The sequence below is a fragment of the Neophocaena asiaeorientalis genome, unplaced genomic scaffold (assembly GCF_003031525.2).
Source record: "Neophocaena asiaeorientalis asiaeorientalis breed wild unplaced genomic scaffold, Neophocaena_asiaeorientalis_V1.1 scaffold424, whole genome shotgun sequence".
In the NCBI taxonomy this organism is placed as follows: domain Eukaryota; kingdom Metazoa; phylum Chordata; class Mammalia; order Artiodactyla; family Phocoenidae; genus Neophocaena; species Neophocaena asiaeorientalis.
The window spans coordinates 1119431-1139432 of NW_020174430.1; the positions used below are offsets into that span (position 1 = coordinate 1119431).

At 43.4% G+C, this 20002-nt stretch overlaps 1 protein-coding gene across 1 annotated transcript in view; it reads left to right on the forward strand.

Annotated features, from left to right (window-relative positions):
• The first annotated feature begins 19457 nt into the window (after positions 1-19457).
• Positions 19458-20002, forward strand: part of NTM (neurotrimin) — a 917312-nt gene continuing 916767 nt past the window's right edge. Inside the window, exon 1 of the mRNA XM_024756859.1 lies at positions 19458-19798. Coding sequence (XP_024612627.1) covers positions 19717-19798 — 82 coding nt within the window. The 5' untranslated portion in view covers positions 19458-19716. The remainder of the gene's footprint in view (positions 19799-20002) is intronic.

Below are 20002 nucleotides of genomic sequence, written 5' to 3' on the forward strand. Positions count from 1 at the left end.
CTCTGTAAAAGGGAAGAACAAAAACGAACCTTAAAATATTCCTTACGACGGCAATCTATGTGCTGCCTGTTTCTGTTATGAGACAAAACTGCAGTCAGCACACTCGTAGCTGGCTCCTTGCGCCCTTGCATATTTCTCCAGAAAAGAGAACCTCAAGGTAGAATTGTTGACCAAAAGGAAAAACACGTTTAAAATGTTGATTGATGGTTCACGTATGGCCCAATGGTGTGTGAAATGCTCTTCTCTTCCACCCGCAGCAACCCTTGACGTTATCAATATTTTAAAACTATTGCCAGTCTATCGCAGGGCGTGGAGTGGGGAACCTCGTTATTGTTTAAATGTGAATACCTCTGCTTACTAGTTGGCTTGAAGCTCTTCTCGTATGTTTGTTTGTTCTTTTAGTGTTTCCTTTCTGTGTATTGTTTACTTGCCTGTTTTTATACTGTGGCGTTGATGGGTATGGAGATGTTCTGCATCCCTCGCATGTACTCAGCTTCCTAGGGACTCCAACCCCTGGCAGGCTGCCTGTCTTATCATGATGATTGGCAGGAGTGCCTTAGGTATTCCGGATGCCAAATGAAAGCTGCAAATGTAATGGGTTCCAAACTCATCAGCCAGAAGTGAAACTGTCCTCGTTTCTCTCTAACTTAATTTGATGTCCACCCTTTCCACTAGATGGCAGAAGCTGAATCTCAGACCCAACCATCATGGCTCTTTTCCTCGGCTTGGGGTCAGGTTTCTGGGGTATGGGTGTTGTTGGCAGGATGCATCTGGTCTTCAGTCACATTTTGTCCACCCTGCCTCCCCTGAGAAAAGCTTTATATCCTCTGGTTCTTGATCTTTAAGTTAAAGCTGAGTCATTCTTTGTTCCCGTTCAAGGTGACTTAACTTGCTGCTTCAGTGCTATTATTTGGTGCATAGGGATCATTCGGCTGTTTTTGCGCGTGTTACACATGAGAGAAAACGCTGAGTACCTGTCAAACCCATCCTTCCAGACACACCACACAGGCATTTTTTTGCCATCGCTCTCCCACCACACAGGGCTGGGTTAAGGAGAGGGCACGTTGGGGTCTTGTGTATCCCCGGGCCTCACTTAAGAAAAAGAGATGTAAGACTCCTTGTTTCTGAGTTTTCTGTCACTTGTACCTCCACCATACACACACACAGCCCCTACGACAACAGCTCAGCCTGTGGCAGGATTTCTTTCTCAAGATAACGAGTTTCTCAGTTCTCTTTGTTTCCTTTTCAACTCCTTTTCTTCGCGAAGCCACGAAAAAATCTTGATTGAGAATGGAGACAGTCAAATCTGCAGACTGAGATGGTTACAGACGCGTTTTTCCAAATGTTATTCTATGCCATGTCCTAGGCTTTTGAAATTTCAAAACTGAGAAGGGACCCTTTTGTTTTCTGCATTATTCTGTGTCATGTGTCCTCTGAGGCAGGGAACGTAGAACGCCCTTGCTGCTGCCGAGGTGAGGAGGGGGCAGCTGGGTGAGGGGACGGGGGGCCCACGTAACAGGAAGGTAGAGAAAAATCAGTTATTATATCAAAATAATATTCCGCTGCACCAGTATTTCTTTTACTTGTCTTTTAGCTTTGTTTATGGAGTCTTTCGTCATGCAGACATTTATAATTTTTGTACAGAAAAACCTGTCAATCTTTTCCTTTATAAATTCTAGGTTTTGTATCTTACTGAGGAAAGCCTTCCAGTACACAATTTAAAAACACATTCTCTGATATTTTCCTCAAATACTTAAAGAACTTTGTTCTTTATATTAAACTCTTCATCCCATCTTGAATTAACTTTCTTGTAAGTTCAAGAAAAAAATTGTCTCTGTCTGTCTGTGTCTGTGTCTATTTGTCTTTCTCTTTTCCTTTTAGATGGACAATTATCATTTTCCCAGCACCATTTATTTAATAGTGAATTCCTTCCCCACTGCTTTAAAACAATCTTTACTATAAACTAATTGCCCGTAGGCACACCAGTCTTATTCTAAACTGTATCCTAGAGTATTCCAGACACAGAATAAGGATGATATGGCAGTTGTATGCTTCTTCCTCAATTGGCTTCCTTTCCTGCGTGTATTTCATGAAGATGAATGTGATTCTAACGTCTAAAGAGAATGTTTTCAAGCAACAAGTTTCTAAATTTAAACAAGTGGCTTCATTTTTGATCCACCTCTAAAAAAAGAGTGAAACCTTCCAATTCTGGAGGAAAAAAATGCTTATGCTAGACTCCTAAGGGAGTTTAAAAGATCATCTGACTGTATGTAATTTTATATCTGATGGGACTCCACTGTGTTCTTTGGCTGGTAGATGCATTTTTTAATTTATTGGCTGATTATTTTTCTATTCAGGGTTTCTGCCTACTGAGTCAATGTTGGCAGTTCCATATTCCTAAGAAACCATTGATTTCATCTAGATATTCACAACTATTGGCTTAGAGCTGTACCTCACGTTCTCACAATATTTAAAATTTAGTTCATGTCTTCTTTCTTATTTCCAATAGTGCTTGTATAAAATATTTCCTTCGATGACACTAGCCTGGGTTTTAGCTATTTTATTGGTCTTTTCAAATGACCAGATTTTATTTTTATTGATAGGTTTTTTGTTATTATTGTTGTTTCTTTTATATCATTCTCTTTTATGGTTATTTGTTTCCTTCATTGACTCTGTGATTCATTTTCAAATTTTCCCTTGTAGCCAGCATTGGCCATTTGCTATACCTCTGGCCAATGAACACTACTAGGATTTAGGGAAAACATTTGTTTTCCTTTAAAATGGGGTGGACAAAAGCTAACACACTCTTCTCCTTCCTGCTTGGATATGAATGACATGTCTGGAGAAGCAGCAGATATCTTGAGTGATAAGGCCAAAGGCTAACAAAATTGTAAAACCCTTGGCTGGATACTATTTAAGCACTGGCTTAATTCCAGTAACCACACATTTCTGGACTTGCTTTTTTTTCTTTTAACATCTTTATTGGAGTATAATTGCTTTACAATGGTGTGTTAGTTTCTGCTGTATAACAAAGTGAATCAGCTATACAAATACATATATCCCCATGTCTCCCCCCTCTCGCATCTCCCTCCCATCCTCCCTGTGCCAACCGTCTAGGTGGTCATAAAGCACCGAGCTGATCTCCCTGTGCTATGCGGTTGCTTCCCACTAGCTATCTGTTTTACGTTTGGTAGTGTATATATGTCCATGCCACTCTCTCAGTTTGTCGCAGCTTACCCTTCCCGCTCCCTGTGTCCTCAAGTCCATTCTCTATGTCTGCATCTTTATTCCTGTCCTGCCCCTAGGTTCTTCAGAGCCTTTTTTTTTTTTTTAGATTCCATATATATGCGTTAGCATACGGTATTTGTTTTTCTCTTTCTGACTTACTTCACTTTATATGACAGTCTCTGTGTCCATCCAATAACCTGATTCCTTCAGCTCTGTTTTTCTTTCTCATGATTGCTTTGGCTGTTTAGGGTCTTTTGTGTTTCTATACAAATTGTGAAATTTTTTGTTCTAGTTCTGTGAAAAATGCCATTGGTAGTTTGATAAGGATTGCTTTGAATCTGTAGATTGCCTTGGGTAGTATAGGCATTTTCACAATGTTGATTCTTCCAATCCAAGAACATGGTATGTCTCTCCATCTTTTTGTATCATGTTTAATTTCTCTCATCAGTGTCTTATAGTTTACTGCATACAGCTTTGTTGCCTCCTTAGGTAGGTTTATTCCTAGGTATTTTATTCTTTTTGTTGCAATGGTAAATGGAAGTGTTTCCTTAATTTCTCTTTCACATTTTTCATCATTAGTGTGTAGGAATGCCAGAGATTTCTGTGCATTAATTTTGTATCGTGCTACTTTACCAGATTCATTGATTAGCTCTAGTAGTTTTCTGGTAGCATCTTTAGGATTCTCTCTACATAGTAGCATGTCATCTGCAAACAATGACAGTTTTACTTCTTCTTTTCTGGTTTGGATTCCTTTTATTTCTTTTTCTTTTCTGATTGCTGGGGCTAAAACTTCCACAACTATGTTGAATAACAGTGGTGAGAGTGAGCAACTTTGTTTTGTTCCTGATCTTAGTGGAAATGGTTTCCGTTTTTCACCATTGAGGACGATGTTGGCTGTGGGTTTGTCATATGTGGCCTTTAATATGTTAAGGTAAGTTCCCTCTATGCCTACTTTCTGGATGCTTTTTATCATAGTGGGTGTTGAATTTTGTCTAAAGATTTTTCTGCATCTATTGAGATGATCATATGGTTTTTCTCCTTCAATCTGTTAATATGGTGTATCACATTGATTGATTTGCATATACTGAAGAATCCTTGCATCCCTGGGATAAACTCCACTTGATCATGGTGTATGATCCTTTTAATGTGCTGTTGGATTCTGTTTGCTAGTATTTTGTTGAGGATTTTTGCATCTATGTTCATCAGTGATATTGGCCTGTAGTTTTCTTTCTTTGTGGCATCTTTGTCTGGTTTTGGTATCAGGGTGATGGTGGCCTCGTAGAATGAATTTGGGAGTGTCCCTCCCTCTGCTATATTTTGGAAGAGTTTGAGAAGTCCATCTCTTAATATGTGTGTTCCTTCTACCATTTTCTTAATTGGGTTTCTTATTGTAATTCTTTTCCTTCTCTTGTGTTAGCATTTGTTGTAGAGCTGGTTTGGTGGTGCTGAATTCTCTTAGCTTATGCTTCTTTGTAAAGATTTTAATTTTTCCATCAAATCTGAACGAGATCCTTGCTGGGTAGAGTAATCTTGCTTTTGGGTTTTTCCGTTTCATCACTCTAAATATGTCCTGCCACTCCCTTCTGGCTTGCAGAGTTTCTGCTGAAAGATCAGCTGTTAACCTTATGGGGATTCCCTTGTATGGTAATTGTTGCTTTTCCCTTGCTGCTTTTAATATTTTTTCTTTGTATTATTTTTTGATAGTTTGATTAATATGTGTCTTGTCATGTTTCTCCTTGGATTTATCCTGTATGGGACTTCCTGTACTTCCTGGACTTGATTGACTGTTTCCTTACCCATATTAGGAAGTTTTCAACTATAATCTCTTCAAATATTTTCTCAGTCCCTTTTTTTTCCTCTGCAGTAGTTATTTCCACTATTTTATCTTCCAGGTCACTTATCCATTGTTCTGCCTCAGTTATTCTGCTATTGAGTCCTTCTAGAGAATTTTAAATTTCATTTATTGTGTTGTTCATCATTGTTTGTTTGCTCTTTAGTTCTTCTAGGTCCTTGTTAAACGTTTCTTGTATTTTCTCCATTCTATTTCCAAGGTTTTGGATATCTTTACTATCATTTCTCTGAATTCTTTTTCAGGTAGACTGCCTATTTCCTCTTCATTTGTTTGGTCTGGTGGGTTTTTACCTTGCTCCTTCATCTGCTGTGTGTTTTTCTGTCTTCTCATTTTGCTTATCTTACTATGTCTGGGGTCTCCTTTTTGCTGGCTGCAGGTTCGTAGTTCCTGTTGTTTTTGGTGTCTGCTCCCAGTGGGTAAGTTTGGTTCAGTGGCTTGTGTAGGTTTCCTGGTGGAGGGGACTGGTGCCTGTGTTCTGGTGGATGAGGCTAGATCTTGTCTTTATGGTGGGCAGGACCACATCTGGTGGTGTGTTTTGGGGTGTCTGTGAATGTATTATGTTTTTTGGCAGCCTCTGTGCTAATGGGTGGGGTTGTGTTCCTATCTTGCTAGTTGTTTGGCATAGGGTGTCCAGCACTGTAGCTTGCTAGTCATTGAATGGAGCTGGGTCTTAGCGTTGAGATGGAGATCTCTGGGAGAGCTTTCTGCATTTGATATTACGTGGGGCCAGGAGGTCCCTGCTGGACCAATGTCCTGAACTTGGCTCTCCCCCTCAGAGGCTCAGGCCTGACACCTGGCCAGAGCACTAAGACCCTGTCAGATACTTGTCTCAGAATAAAAGGGAGAAAAAAGAAAGAAATAAAATAAAATAAACTTATATTTTAGAAAAAATATTAAAAAGTAATAAAAGAAAGAGAGAAAGAAAGAAGAGAACCAAAAAACAAATCCACCAATGATAACAAGCATTAAAAACTATACTAAAAAAAATAGGCAAATCTACCAATGATAATAAGCTCTGAATACTAAGCTAAGATAAACATAAAACCAGAAACAAGTTAGATGCAGAAAGCAAACCCCAAGTCTACAGTTCCTCCCAAAGTCCACCCCCTCAATTTGGGATGATCCGTTGTCTATTCAGGTATTCCACAGATGCAGGGTACATCAAGTTGATTGTGGAGCTTTAATCCGCTGCTCCTGAGGCTGCGTGGAGAGATTTCCCTTTCTCTTCTTTGTTCTCACAGCTCCCGGGTTTCAGCTTTAGATTTGGCCCTGCCTCTGCATGTAGGTCACCTGAGGGTGTCTCTTGGGAAGTCTGAGGTCTTCTGCGGGTGTTCACTAGGTGTTCTGTAGGAGTTGTTTCACATATAGATGTATTTTTGATGTATCCGTGGGGAGGAAGGTGATCTCCACGTCTTACTCCTCCGCCTTCTTGAAGGCACCGCCTGGACTTTTAAGTAAAGAAAAAGAATACCTGGTTCTCTTTTTCTTAAGGCACTGCTTGTTTGGTTTTTTCTGTTTGTTATTTGTAAAGTTTTCCTAACGGACATGTATAGCTACCGAATTTACTTCTACTGCTTCTTATTGTCTAAGAATGTCACTGAAGACTATAGATTTCCTAGGCCACATTCCATGCGATTTACTATAGAATGTTCTCATTCTTTTATAAATATTTTGTAATTTTTATTTGAATTTCTGCTTAAACCAGGATTTCTCTTTTCAAGTAATTTCCCTGATTTCTCTCTTAAGTCTTAATTTTAATGTATTTTGTTCTGAGAACATGGCTCATAGCATTCTGACCATTAAATGTATTGAGATTTTTTTTTTTTTTTTTGGCCTGAACATAGCTGGTTTGTGAAAATTCTGTTGTGTTTGAAAAGGAGGAGCATTTTCCATGTTTTGAATTCGATTTTTTTCTCTCTCTTTCTATATCTATCATTTACCTATCTATCTACATAACTATATCTGTCTAATTCATTTATTTTCAGATTGTTGATTGTGTTATGAAAATTTTCTGAGCACTTTTTTTGCTCATTTGCACTCTCATTTTTTGAGAATTGTATTAATATTTTTTATTTTAATAGTAGAATTGTCCATTTCTCCTTGCATATACAAAAATTTTTTATTTTGTAACCATCTTGTTCATATCACTAAAGCTCATGACTATTATTTCTTCTCGGTGGGTTGTACTATTGATCCTCTACATACCACTGTTTCTTGTGGTTAGTCTTTCTACCTTGATTTCTGTTCTTTGGTATTAATATCTTTGTACCTGTTTTTGTTATTATTTTCCTGGCATATTACTAAAACTTCTATCTTGCTTTATTTTATTTGTATTTCTCCTAAGTAGCCTAAAACCAAAAAATTCCCCCAAATCTGTGAATCTCTGTGTTTTGATAAAGTTAATATACTCATATTTATTGGTAGTATAATCTTAGTACTTTTTCTAATTATCTACCTCTATATTTTCTATTTATCATTCTTTTCAGTTGCTTATTTAGCCCTCTCTCAGATTTTTTGCTACATTTTTATACTTGTCTGTGTTTTTATTCTTTTCCTTTTCATTCTTTTATTTCTTCTCTCAAATAGTTTAGACGTTATATATTATCTTTCAGTTTTTCTGCAGATCATCCATACATCTTTAACGTGGAATTAAATGTATTTTTCTAAAATTACCTAGAGTTAATCATTAGGCTTTTTCCTTTTCTTAAGGACACAGAATTGTAGCATTTTAAAAAATTTTCCTTGTTTCCTGTTCCACTGCTCTCCAAGCATCAAAACACCCGGTCTCTTCCATGTTAAGAGCAGCTGATACTTGAGTTTCAGATAAGTATTATTTTTTTTCACAAAACAGTAACATCACTAATTTTTAGATTTAGTTATGATATGACTGGTTTCTTTCTGTTGTTACATGTACCTGTATTACTTTGGGACTTAAAATGCACTTCTTTTTCTTCTTGATTATTTTCCATACTAGTCATCCTGTTCGGTTAAAATGCACTTGGGACTTAAATGCACTTCTTTTTCTTCTTGATTATTTTTCATACTAGTCATCCTGTTCGGTTAACCTGCCCTGATGCTGACCGGTACCTGGTGCAGATGCAGCATCTAGCACTGTGCCTTCTGTGAGGTATCTCTTGACTCCTGCTTCTGCTTGTGATCTCACTGCCCCTGCCTTAGTTTGGGCCATCTCACTTTTGCCTAAGCTCTTCCTTTGACCTCCCAGGTGATGGCTCTGCCCCGCTATGAGTTAGCATAAGCTAAAAAAGTCCTCTTTTTTTGCTGGAAGGCTCTGAGATTCTAGAGTTCTTTTTTTATGCCAGTTAGTGCCGTTTATCTTGATTTATTCAGAATCCTTTACGTTTATAACTGTTGGTCAGTCTCCCTCTTAAACTGTAAGCAACTTTAGGAAAAAACCCAGATTTGCTAATAGTTTTATCTATAGTACTTGTAAAGCGTCCAGCTCACGGTAGGTGCTAAATCAGCACTGGGCCATCCATCACATGAACCAGTGTTTCCCTGGATGCAGTATACCTGTATCTGGACAAGACACAGAGCCTATCACAATGCCTGCAAAGCTGGGGCCCAATAAGCCTCTTCAATTTGACTGAGAAATGGAATACAGCTCTATATTACACTTGAAGGAATTAAAGACATTCGGCACGTTTGCAATCTGACCAATGTTCTTCAGACGTGAGGACGGCATTTGGAATCAGTAACTGTGGTGTGAGGCTGGGGTCAGACCTCATGGGTCTCCCTTCTGGATGGATGATACCATGTCACCCTGATCACTTTGCTGCTCGCTTTTCCATCTCTAAGATGTGGAAGAAAAATAAAGGTGAGCAGACATGGCATCACAACCAATGTAGACATTAGCATTCTGACTGTCTTTTCAGTACTTTCACTTGGACACATGATTTAGATTGCACTGTGACTGTGAATGAAGTAGACACACGCTTGGATGTGAGTGCGTGAGCGGGGGTGGTACTTTCAGCTTTTGTTAAGACTCTCACCTCCTTGCCCCATGTAGGTGCCTTCCTTGTGCAGTGACATTTCCACAAACATTTCATTTCTAATAACATCAAATACAAACATACTCGTTAAAGCCACGTTACCTGTGTGGCTGCATGATGGTATTTCCGGATCGCTGAGGGAGGCGTGGGCCGTGTCTATGTGCGCACATTCCCATCAACGGTGGGCGACAGGACCCTGAGCATGGAGGGCCCCGGAATCTCTCCCTCTCCTAGGAACACCCCTGCTTTTGAAAGGGATGGATTCAGGGAGTCACTTCTTCTCCCATATGTTGGTAGCTAATTTTAAGTATTTCAGTATTTTGCCAACATATTACACCCCCAGAAAGCTTCTCCAGACTCAATGCCAGGGGAATATAACTAAAGCCTAACTCATCTATCAAGTCAAGAATCTACTCAATTAAAGAAAAATAAGTAAAGAAATCAAAGTTAGAGCCAATACTAATCAGAGTTTAAATGTAAAAATCAATCTTTTGTTTACTTAAAAAAAACCAAATAATTATATTTGTCTACCTGATTGAGCCATAATTGTCTTCTAGTAGGAGAGGTAATATATATTCAGCCACCAACTTAGTGCTGACGGCTTTACCTACGTGCTGTGTTTAATCCTCTGTGGTTCCTTTTGCTCCCCCAGTTCGCTAGTAGGGCATCTGTAACTCACACAGCTGAAGTGTCCTCTAAGCAACCCAGCTCTTCCTAACCTCAATGACCACACAGCTATTTCTGCCTCTAGGCCTCTACTTTATCCCGATACTTTGTTCTCTCATAAGATGCTGTTTTTGTTAATGTTTTTATTATTGTTATTACATGATCTCTGTGTGTATGTGTGTGTGTGTTTTCTTTTTTGCTCTGTGTTACATAATTATGACCAATGTCTGGACCAGTGGAAGGTGGAGAGGGAGTTAGGGAGGTTGATTCCAGCACCCCCTCCACTGCCCAAGGGGAGCTTCTCTCTCTGCATCTTCTCTCTCTTCAGGACGTACGGGTCCTGCCTTTCGTCCCATCACTTCTCTAAGAGTGCTTCCAAATCTACCATGCTATCATCACCCCTACCCCGGTCTCCCATCCAAAGACAAACATGACAATAACAAAGATTGCAGATATTTTAAGAAAGGGTTATGAGATAGAATATGCAAATGTACTTTGAAAATAGAAATTCAGTGTAAAGGTGTACAAGAGTTAGTGTTATGGATCTGCCCATAAACAACAGAATGATTCCTTCGTAAGCTGCCTCAAATTCATGTACTTTATTTCCCTACCATTTAGCCTTTGTATCATCCTAACCTAAAGCTTATAGAGAATGGTGGGAATGGTCTGCACACAGCGGACGGTGAGTCAGTACTCTTAGCCAGACAAAGGGCAGAGCGCATAGGCTCAGTGACTCAGGAATGATTCAGGAGGCTGTCTCTGTCTGTCTTCTTCGAGGCATAAATCAAAGACTCCAGCTTTCTAGGCTGCCAGTTCAACACCTTTTATAGGCACTTAATTCACTCAGAAATTAAAAATATATACATACTCCTTAGAGAAAGTACCATTATTCTTCAGCTTGACACATGATTTGATTTTAAGCCTTATATGTCTCCTCTACCTCCTGCTGTGGGTTAGAGCCATTCAGATGTCTATGATGAACGGCTGTTGCTGCCTGGGCTGGCCACCTCCCACTTAGACTCCGCCGATACCCTCCTCGAAGAATCATTGCCTCCCCCTTCCCTGCAGAAGCCATCTGTGTAGTTACAGGGACTGCACATGGACAAGCCAGGTGTGAAGAGTATCACGTCATGCCTTCTTACCACTAGACCTCCTGTCTCCTGCCTTGCAAAGCAGCGCTCAGGACCACCAGGAAGGCCCGTTCTGGCATCCCTGTCAGCACACCCAGCCCCTGCAGTCGCCACCCCTGTTCCCTCCTCCCCTCTCCCCGCACTCCCGATTCCACACACACTCTTTTGTTCTCACCATCACCTCTTCTTTCACAGCCCGTTCTTTGCAACAAAGCTGAAACCCCTTCCCCCTGAATTCATCCACCCCTTCCAGGTATGGGTACACTTTTAAGGATTCAGGACTTTCAGTTACAAAGAATACAATTTGGGGAAGTGAGCACATGGGGCTGTTTACTTGGACAGAGGCGGTTTCAGGTATCTGTACACATTCTGGAGTAAAAGGAATGACAGTGGGGACGTCCCTGGTGGCGCCGTGGTTAAGAATCCACCTGCCAATGCAGGAGACATGGGTTCGAGCCCCGGTCCCGGAAGATCCCACATGCCACGGAGCAACTAAGCACATGCGCCACAACTACTGAGCCCATGTGCCACAGCTACTGAAGCCCATGCTCCTAGAGCCCGTGCTCCGCAACAAGAGAAGCCACCGCAATGAGAAGCCCACGCACCGCAACGAAGAGTAGCCCCCGCTCACTGCGGCTGGACAAAGCCTGCGCCCAGCAACGAAGACCCAATGCAGCCAAAAATAAATAAAAAATACATTTATTAAAAGAAAGAAAGGAAAAAAAAAAAAAGAAATGACAGTGGACATGGAGCTAAAAGACCTCACTCTGCTCCCGGTTCAGCTTCAACTCGTATGAACCTGAGGATGTTACTGCCCTTCTCCAGACACCACTTCTCCGTGTGAAGTGACAGTCAGGGAAGCCCATGGAAACGTTCCTGGACGCTGTGTATTTCACAGTCTTCCCAAAATCTGGCTGGTAGAATTCAATAGGCTTCTAGGAGATCATGAAGCCAAACGATTCAGAAATATATAAACCTTTCCTTAGACCAGACTCCTCCTCCCCGTAAAGTCTTTCAGTTAGATATTTACATAGAGGGAAGCGGCCAAAAGCCGCAGAGTGACGATTTATTGTCAAATGGGCGGAGTCATCAACCCCCATGTAGGGAAGTGGGCTGTTCCGGGTACCCCAGGGACCCTTCCACCTCTAGGTTCAAGCCTGGCGCCCACCCTCATACCACGATCCGTGCAGCCTCCTGGGGCACAGGCTGCCGGGACCCACGTGAGTGCTGGACTCATGCGCATGACCTGTAGGAGCAGGGAGCCCCTGGCCCACAGTCCGCCCAGCTAGACAAGGAGAAGCAGTGGGTGGGCAGCCGTCCAAGCCCCAAAGGCCGGGGAGGGCGGGGTCTCCTCTGAGGGAGGGCCTTGATTCACTGTACGTTCCACCGGGGTAACCTCCAGAAATACCCGTTCCCATTGCTTTCACTGTCTCAGAATCCCCGGCGACTCTGCTTCTCAAATTCAGTTCACACCTCTCAGACACCAAGACCTCCCAGGTAAGGCCCAGATGACACGCCTTCTCAGTGCTCTTGGACGCACAGCTTCCAACCCACCAGGCTGGGTCACCTTGATTTCTCCGGAGCCCCACGTTCACCTCCAGCCCTTGGCCCAGTGGTCCCCCTTGGCATGGATGAACTGCTCCATCTCGTATTCAGAGTGGACCAGGGCTGATGCCTTTCTCATGCCTCTCACTGACCACCCTGATTGTTTCACTTTGGGTATCAGTTTCACTTGCAGTGTAGACCAAGGTGAGGTGAAGAGCAGGGTTTGGGTGTTGGGAAGCCCTGGCCAGCGGCTCCCTGTGTGACCGCGGACACGGTACTCAGTCCCTGTACGTGCCGACGAAGGGTAAGAGTGTTCAGCCTCCAGGGCTGCTGTTAGGGTTAAGGGAGAAGACACATGAAGATGCCAGCACAGCATCTGGCGTACAGAGATGCTCACTAAACAGGGGTTTACTCCCTCCACCCCAACCCTTAGGAAGATGGACTTGGTCCATCTTGACTCCGTCTGTGACCTTATTTTAATTCCAGTTTGATCCATCTTGACTCCGTCTGTGAGCTTATTTTTATTCCAATTTGATAATAACACTAATCTTGTAAGTAAGGGACCATAGACACCTCCATCTCTTCCTGGGGCTTCAGGCAATATCTAGGTATTTGCCAGCTCTCAGGGGAAGTAGTGTGGGGAGGAGAGGGGAGCAAAGGGAGTTTGTGTTCATCTGTCCCCACATGGACCCTTCAGTCCAGATGCTTTCAGTTGCAAGTGACAGAAACTCAATCTGAAATAACTGAAGCAAATAAGGGTGCGTGTCTGCCTTCAGGCTTGACTTGTCCTACTTTCAGTGATGCTTTCTCCTCTTGGTTCTCCTCCTAGTTTTGCTTGACTTTTTTCCTTGCAGACTTTCTCCATCTGTTAGGAAATTTACCCTCCGGAGCAGCGTCTGTTTCCAAACAGCACCTGGAAAACTCTCAGGGAAGAAACTGATTGGTCAGCCCTGGGCCACTTGCCCACGTTCGCACCGAGAGGGTAGCAGCCCAGTGAAGCCACATGGAGTTGATTCCTGGGGGCGAGCAGGACAGTGTGCTAACAGCCCCCACCTCCCACGGAGCCCAGAGAAAACTGCTGGCAACAAGCATCTGGGGGCAGTGACTCTCTGTCAAGTTCATGCTGAATATTACCCAACACTGTGATTGGTTTTCTCAAGCAAGCTCATTATAAAGACATTGGAGCCAATGTGTGTGTTAGACGTCGTATCAGGGCTTTCAGAGTCTTCATTTTGGTTAATTCATATCGACTCTGTGAAGTAGATATTATTATTTCCACTTTAAGTACAAGATGGGCGGAGATGAGATGAGATGAGAAAATTGAGGATCGCAGAATTGAATTAGACTCAAATCCAGGTCTTCTGATTTTAAATGTGAAATTTTTTCTGTTATATTACTGTGCTGTATGACTTCTTTTTTTTTTTTTTTTCTGTACGCGGGCCTCTCACTGCTGTGGCCTCTCCCATTGCGGAGCACAGGCTCCGGACGCGCAGGCCCAGCGGCCATGGCTCACGGGCCCAGCCGCTCCGCGGCATGTGGGATCTTCCCGGACCGGGGCACGAACCCATGTCCCCTGCATCGGCAGGCAGACTCTCAACCACGGCGCCACCAGGGAAGCCCTGTATGGCTTCTTTCTGAGATGATGATGATGACTCGTAGAAACCCAGGCGAGATGACTTGTGCCTGTAATTCCAGTTAGAAAACACGGACCGTGTTCCGCTTGTAGGAACGTGGATTTAAGTCTCTGTGTCCTTAATCACTGTGCTGCTAAGGGTTCGACTTTCATTGTAATATCAGCTTAGGCAAATTATCAATAAATCAGGGAATCGGCTTTAAGTAGAATTCTCAAAATAGACGCCACAGAATTCCAGCATTATTGGTGCCCTTGCCACATCACATGTGTTCACATCAAAAGTGACCGTATAACGCCGGAGCCACATTCAAGATGGCTTTCCAGGGAGACCCCTTGAAAATGTGGGGACCGCCTTCCTCCTCCAGCATGGCTTTCTCCCTCCAGAAGGGACACTGCAAGTCAGAGCTGGGCCCCCTGCTCCACCCCAGGTGTGGGAGGGCAGGCAGACCCCCCTGCCCCGGAGGCGGGCTCACCACCACCCAGCCTCGGCCAGGCGGCCACAGAGGCAGAGGCAGAGTGGAGCAGTGGCATTTGTTAAGTCCTGAACATTATTTCAGGGCTGCGCTTTAGGTTGAAGCCCCCGTGGTCCTTTCCATGACAGCTGCGAGGAATAAAACCCGCTGCCCACCGCCTACCCCCAGCACACACACTCCTCCTCCTTGTGGGCCTCCATCTCCAGCCTTGGACCAGGCCCACCACGTGTGCGTGGCTGTCACCCTCCTCGCAGGCAAGAGGGCTGTGCTCAGGTTCAGCTGGCCTTTGGACTGCGGGGCAGCCAGGCCCACTGTGACCTTCCAGGGTTTGCTGTCTGGGCTTGCCGTCCGGTTCAGTGAGGCGCCAGGTGTGCATGGGCCAGTTAACAGAGAATCAATCCCCATTTGCCCTTCAGCTCAGAAGCTGAAGTGCAGAAGCTTCAGATCCCGGATGATGAACGGTTCGCAAAATGCCATCCTGGCTGCCTCTCCTCAGAAATTAAAGACCTCATCTGTTTCCCCTTCCTTATTCCTTATTTCTTATTCCTCTTCCTCATTTCTAATCTGCAAACAGAAAAATCACTTCCGCAGTAAATTTTTCTTAACTTCAAGGAGTGTGGCTGGTGAGAAAATACCATTCTGCCTAGGACAGGAGGCCCCTTTCCTGACGTCAGTGTTGTCCTAGGACCATTCACCCTCCTCTGACCCTTGACCTGGGAAGTAAATGGTGCATATCCTGCATCTGGCTAATCCAAGAGGCAAATCTCATCCTGCAGACACCTGATGAGAAGTACTTGAGCCTCCGAGCTCAGTGGAAGGAGCCCTGATTGTTGAGTGAGGAGCTGTGATTTCCAAGGGTGCCCTCCAATGAGAGCTCCCCCCAAGTCAGGGCCTCCAGAGTCACAGAATCCCTGCACGGCCCAGGCCACCCCATATGGAAGGACCCAGACACGCGCTGTTTGGGGCAATTGCAGAAGAAAAGATTCCCAGCCCTGAGGCCTGAAAGACTGAGATTAAAATGGAAAAAGGAAAGGAAAATGCAGACTGCTTCGAAGTGATCCATCCATTAGGTAAGGGACGGGCCTGGTTGAGCACACCCCTGGGTGGACCCGCTTTCTCCTCTGTAACTGTATCAATGATCTTTTGAATATCCAACAGGCCTGTGTGGGTGCCCCTGTGTCCAACCCACATCAGAGGAGAGGAAAAGATGTCTTCTCCACTGTGTGCTTCTGTGAAACATGCAGGCCGCTGGAGAATTTTACTCCATGGTAAATTCCAGCATTGAAAGAGACATAGCTCTCCAGATAGCTTAGCACTGAGCAGTACTCGGAGTCCAAATTAGACTTTCGGTTTGACAGTCCCTAAGGAGAGATTTCACCTTGGTGAACGCAGGAAGTGCGATTCTGGAATGAAGCGCCCCAGGAGATTGGTTCACAAGCGCTGAGAGCTCCTCCCTAGGACGCGTAGCAGACCACTTCAGTCTCCATTTGACCAAAACGGTAAAACAAATGAAGACTAGCTGATGGTTACGATGTATGGTGATGGTGGGCATGAGTTATAGCTAGTGTCCTCATTTCAGACGTGGAGTTGAGATGGCTCAGCCAAGGTCCCGAGGTCCCAGGGATCTGAACCAGCTGGATGCAGCCCAGCCTGTGCGCGCGGTCAACAAGCCGTGCTGACCACGACGAGTGTCTGTTGAGCGTGCCCGTGTGTGTCAGCCACGGTTACATCATCTGTGCGCAGAGGGTAACTAAGATGGATCAGAATCTGTGCCAGGGTTCATTTTTTAAAATCTTTTAAAAACTTTATTGCAACATAGCAGGGCAAGGTCAGGGCTGTCAAACAGCTTTCAAGAGCCCCAGAGTTGGGTGGTGTATTTCCATCCTCCAGTTTTGATTTATGGTATCGCTTGACTGTGCATTCTTCCCTCTGCTTTAGATCTGGTCTCTACCTCACTTTCAAGGTATAGCATGACTCTCACCATCTCCAGAGCACTTTTTAAAACTATCGTAGAAAATGCCCGTCTACCACTTCCTTGCATTCAGATAAAATTACTAATTATCTACACCAACCATTTGCAACTCAGTTATTACTAAACGTAATGCATGGGTTTTCTATATGCTCTCTATGGATGTATGTGTTGTTTCATATAATTTTTAATAGCTAGGCTATTAACATAGGCTATTAATAGCAAAGGGATGTATAAAGAAGATGTGTATATACAATGGAATATTACTCAGCCATAAAAAGGAATGAAATTGGGTCGTTTGTAGAGATGTGGATGGACCTAGAGTCTGTCATACAGAGTGAGTAAGTCAGAAAGAGAAAAACAAAAATCGTATATTAATGCATATATGTGGAATCTGAAATATTGGTATAGACGATCTCATTTACAAAGCAGAAATAGAGACAGAGACATAGAGAACAAATGTATGGATACCAAGGGGGAAAGGGGGTGTGTGGGATGAACTGGGGGATTAGGATTGACATATATACACGACTGATACTATATATAAAATAGATAACTAATGAGAACCTACTGTATAGCACAGGGAACTATACTCAATGCTCTGTGATGACCTAAATGGGAGGGAAATCCAAAAAAGGGGATATATGTATACGTATAGCTGATTCACTTTGCTGTACAGCAGAAACTAACACAACATTGTAAAGCAACTATACTCCAATAAAAATTAAAAAACAAAACGAAAACAATAGCAAAGGGGTTATACGTAAGACTGTCTGATACCTATTTGAGTCCCTTATGGTAGTTAGCATAGGATGGTATTTTAGAGGTTGGTCTGAGAGACAAATGCTCAGGTTCACATCACATCCTGGCTCCACTGCTGACCGGCTGTGGACAAGTTTTCCTTGAGCCTCAATGCCCTCATCTGTAAAATGGGGATGATAAGTGTACCACTTCGTAGGTTGTGAGAATTTAAAGAGAAAAATGCATGCGGAACACTGGCTCTCATGCCTGGTACGTAGCAAATGCTCAATAAATGTCGACTAGAATGATTAGTTTATTACTGTGGGCACGCCTATGGATGCTTAAAAGAAATTGGTGAATGTACAGATTTGTTGCAGGTCCGGGTGAGGACACTTGTACATGTTGGTCTCTGTCTCTTCAGGTAGGGATGAAAGGCTTACCGGTGACCCGCTGTCTTCCTCGTCACTCTGGAGAGCAGTGAAGTGGCAGTAGAGGAATCCACCGTGCCTTCTGTCTTCTGTGCTGGGCGGTTATTACTGTGGCCAAAGCCACTCCGGAGCATCCAACTGCACGTGTCACTCTGTGGAGCACTGCACAAGGAGACCAGTCTAGAGATAAAATGCTTGTCCCTTGGGAGATCAGAACATCAAGGGCATTTTGGTGGATGTGTGAATTAGAACGCAGTGGCAGAAAACAAAAAGTTAGCATAGAAAGCCTTTAAAATAAAAAGAGACTTGAGACACAGCCCTTTAACTGTACAGACGAAAGGCCACGGTTCACAGAAATAAAACGACGTGCTCACGGTCCCTTGGTTTGTGTGGAGCTGCAACTGGGATCCAGGTCCCCAGACCCCACTGCTCCTTCCACTTAAGTCACGGGGCTGCACACCTGCAGGGGGCGCCTCTCTCCTTCATGCACAGCACAAGGTGAGTGACGCCTCTGAGGCTTGTGCAAAATGGCACTGCTGCTTCCAGTTCACCTGTGCACCCAGCAAGTACTTTTGTTCTATGCAGTTCAAGGATATGTACATTCAAATTATTATGGGGGTTACAAGAAGTATAATAATTACTGTGGAACTCTGGAAGAAATACTTCAAAAATGTGTGTGTTGAGGCATCATGATGGTATGCATGTGTCAGAATCAGCTAAGGAAGGTGCCGTGAACAGGCTAAGTTTTCCAGAATTTTTGTTTGCATCACATAACTTGCTTCCCGTAAGAGAAAACCACAAATTAGATCATCAGTTTTCAGGACCTTAGAGTTAGCAGATCTCTCAAAAAGTCATCACATCCATTAGATTATTTCTGTCAGAGTTATATTCTTACCCACCATCAAGGAGATGCGTGTCTGCAACTCTCTGAGGACATTTTGTAACCACACACAAAGTCTATACTCAGGAAGTCCTTCAGTGTGTCTAACCTAAGTCTATCTTGCTGCAGTTTAAATAAACCACAAGCACTTACATTATTTATCTTAGTGAAAGTGGATTGACTGAGGCATGTAGAATAAACTCACCCCTTGTTCCCTTTTGGAGAATCTTCTCCATATTCGGACTGCAGTTCTTCTCAAATCTCAGAAGCCCCGTCTCTTTTCATGGCATCATACACACATGGATGACTTCAGGAAATAAACTTAGTGAATGAAATATAGGAGTAATACAGATATTCTGAAACAGGAGTGACAGGAGAAGAAAATAGAAAGTTATTTATTATTTTCAAAGCAACAGAGTAGGAGGTTGATTGGAAAAGGTGAAAGATGAGAGAGAGAGAGGGAAAAAAATTGTTATTGAATGATATTTTCATCGGAGAGGAAAATAAGTACCAACAAATGAAATCTGACTCATCTTTGCAAGTTTCACCAAGCTTGAAAATGTCCCTTTAAAATTTCCCGTAATCGGTTGCTGGCTGCGGGATTTTTCCAGTGTAAAGGGAATCTGAGTTCAGGAGGCCAGGGAATGCCAGAAGGAAAGGGATTTTTTGATGCTTGGGGTTCTGAGACTGTCAGTTTAAAAAATGAAAGTAATATAGACGGGGCAAAGTGGCATTTATCATACCATCTCTCCAGGCTCCTGTCTCTTTAATCAGCTAGCCTGATTTGCCCAGTAAATGATTTCTGAGTGTGTGTGTGTGTGTGTGTGTGTGTGCGCGCGCGCGTGCGTGCGCCCGCGCGTACCCGCGGGCGTGTGTTGTAGCTCTGTCAATCCTTGGATTAGAACCAATGATTGCAGCTTGTAGGAGGGCTGTCCAGGGCCAGATTGTACGAGGTGTCTCAGTGCCAGAGTATGAGGAGAGATAATTACTGAGAAGTCACACTCTCTCCCATCCTTGGCTTTCTTGTGGTGTCCTTCAGCAAAACAGTGGATTTAAATCTCCTTCCACCAGCTCGAGAGCAACGCAATCTGTCAGGAAAGAAAGAAAGAAAGAAAAACCCCGAACCTGACAAAAAAGAAGAAAAAGAAGAAAAAAAAAATCATGAAAACCATCCAGGCAAAAATGCACAATTCTATCTCTTGGGCAATCTTCACAGCGCTGGCTGCTCTGTTTCTCTTTCAAGGTAAGAGCTTGCTATTGATTTGCCTACAGTCGACCCAGGAATTGTACAGTGTGCTGTTGATGATTCGCAGACTCTCTGAGTCGGCTCTGCTGTGCGGTTGGTTTGCAGGTGGGGGAGAGAGCGTCCGAGCAGCATGGCTGGGACTTCATCCTCCCTCCCAGGCTGTGAGGATATTGATTTGATGCTGGCTGCTGCCAGAACAGA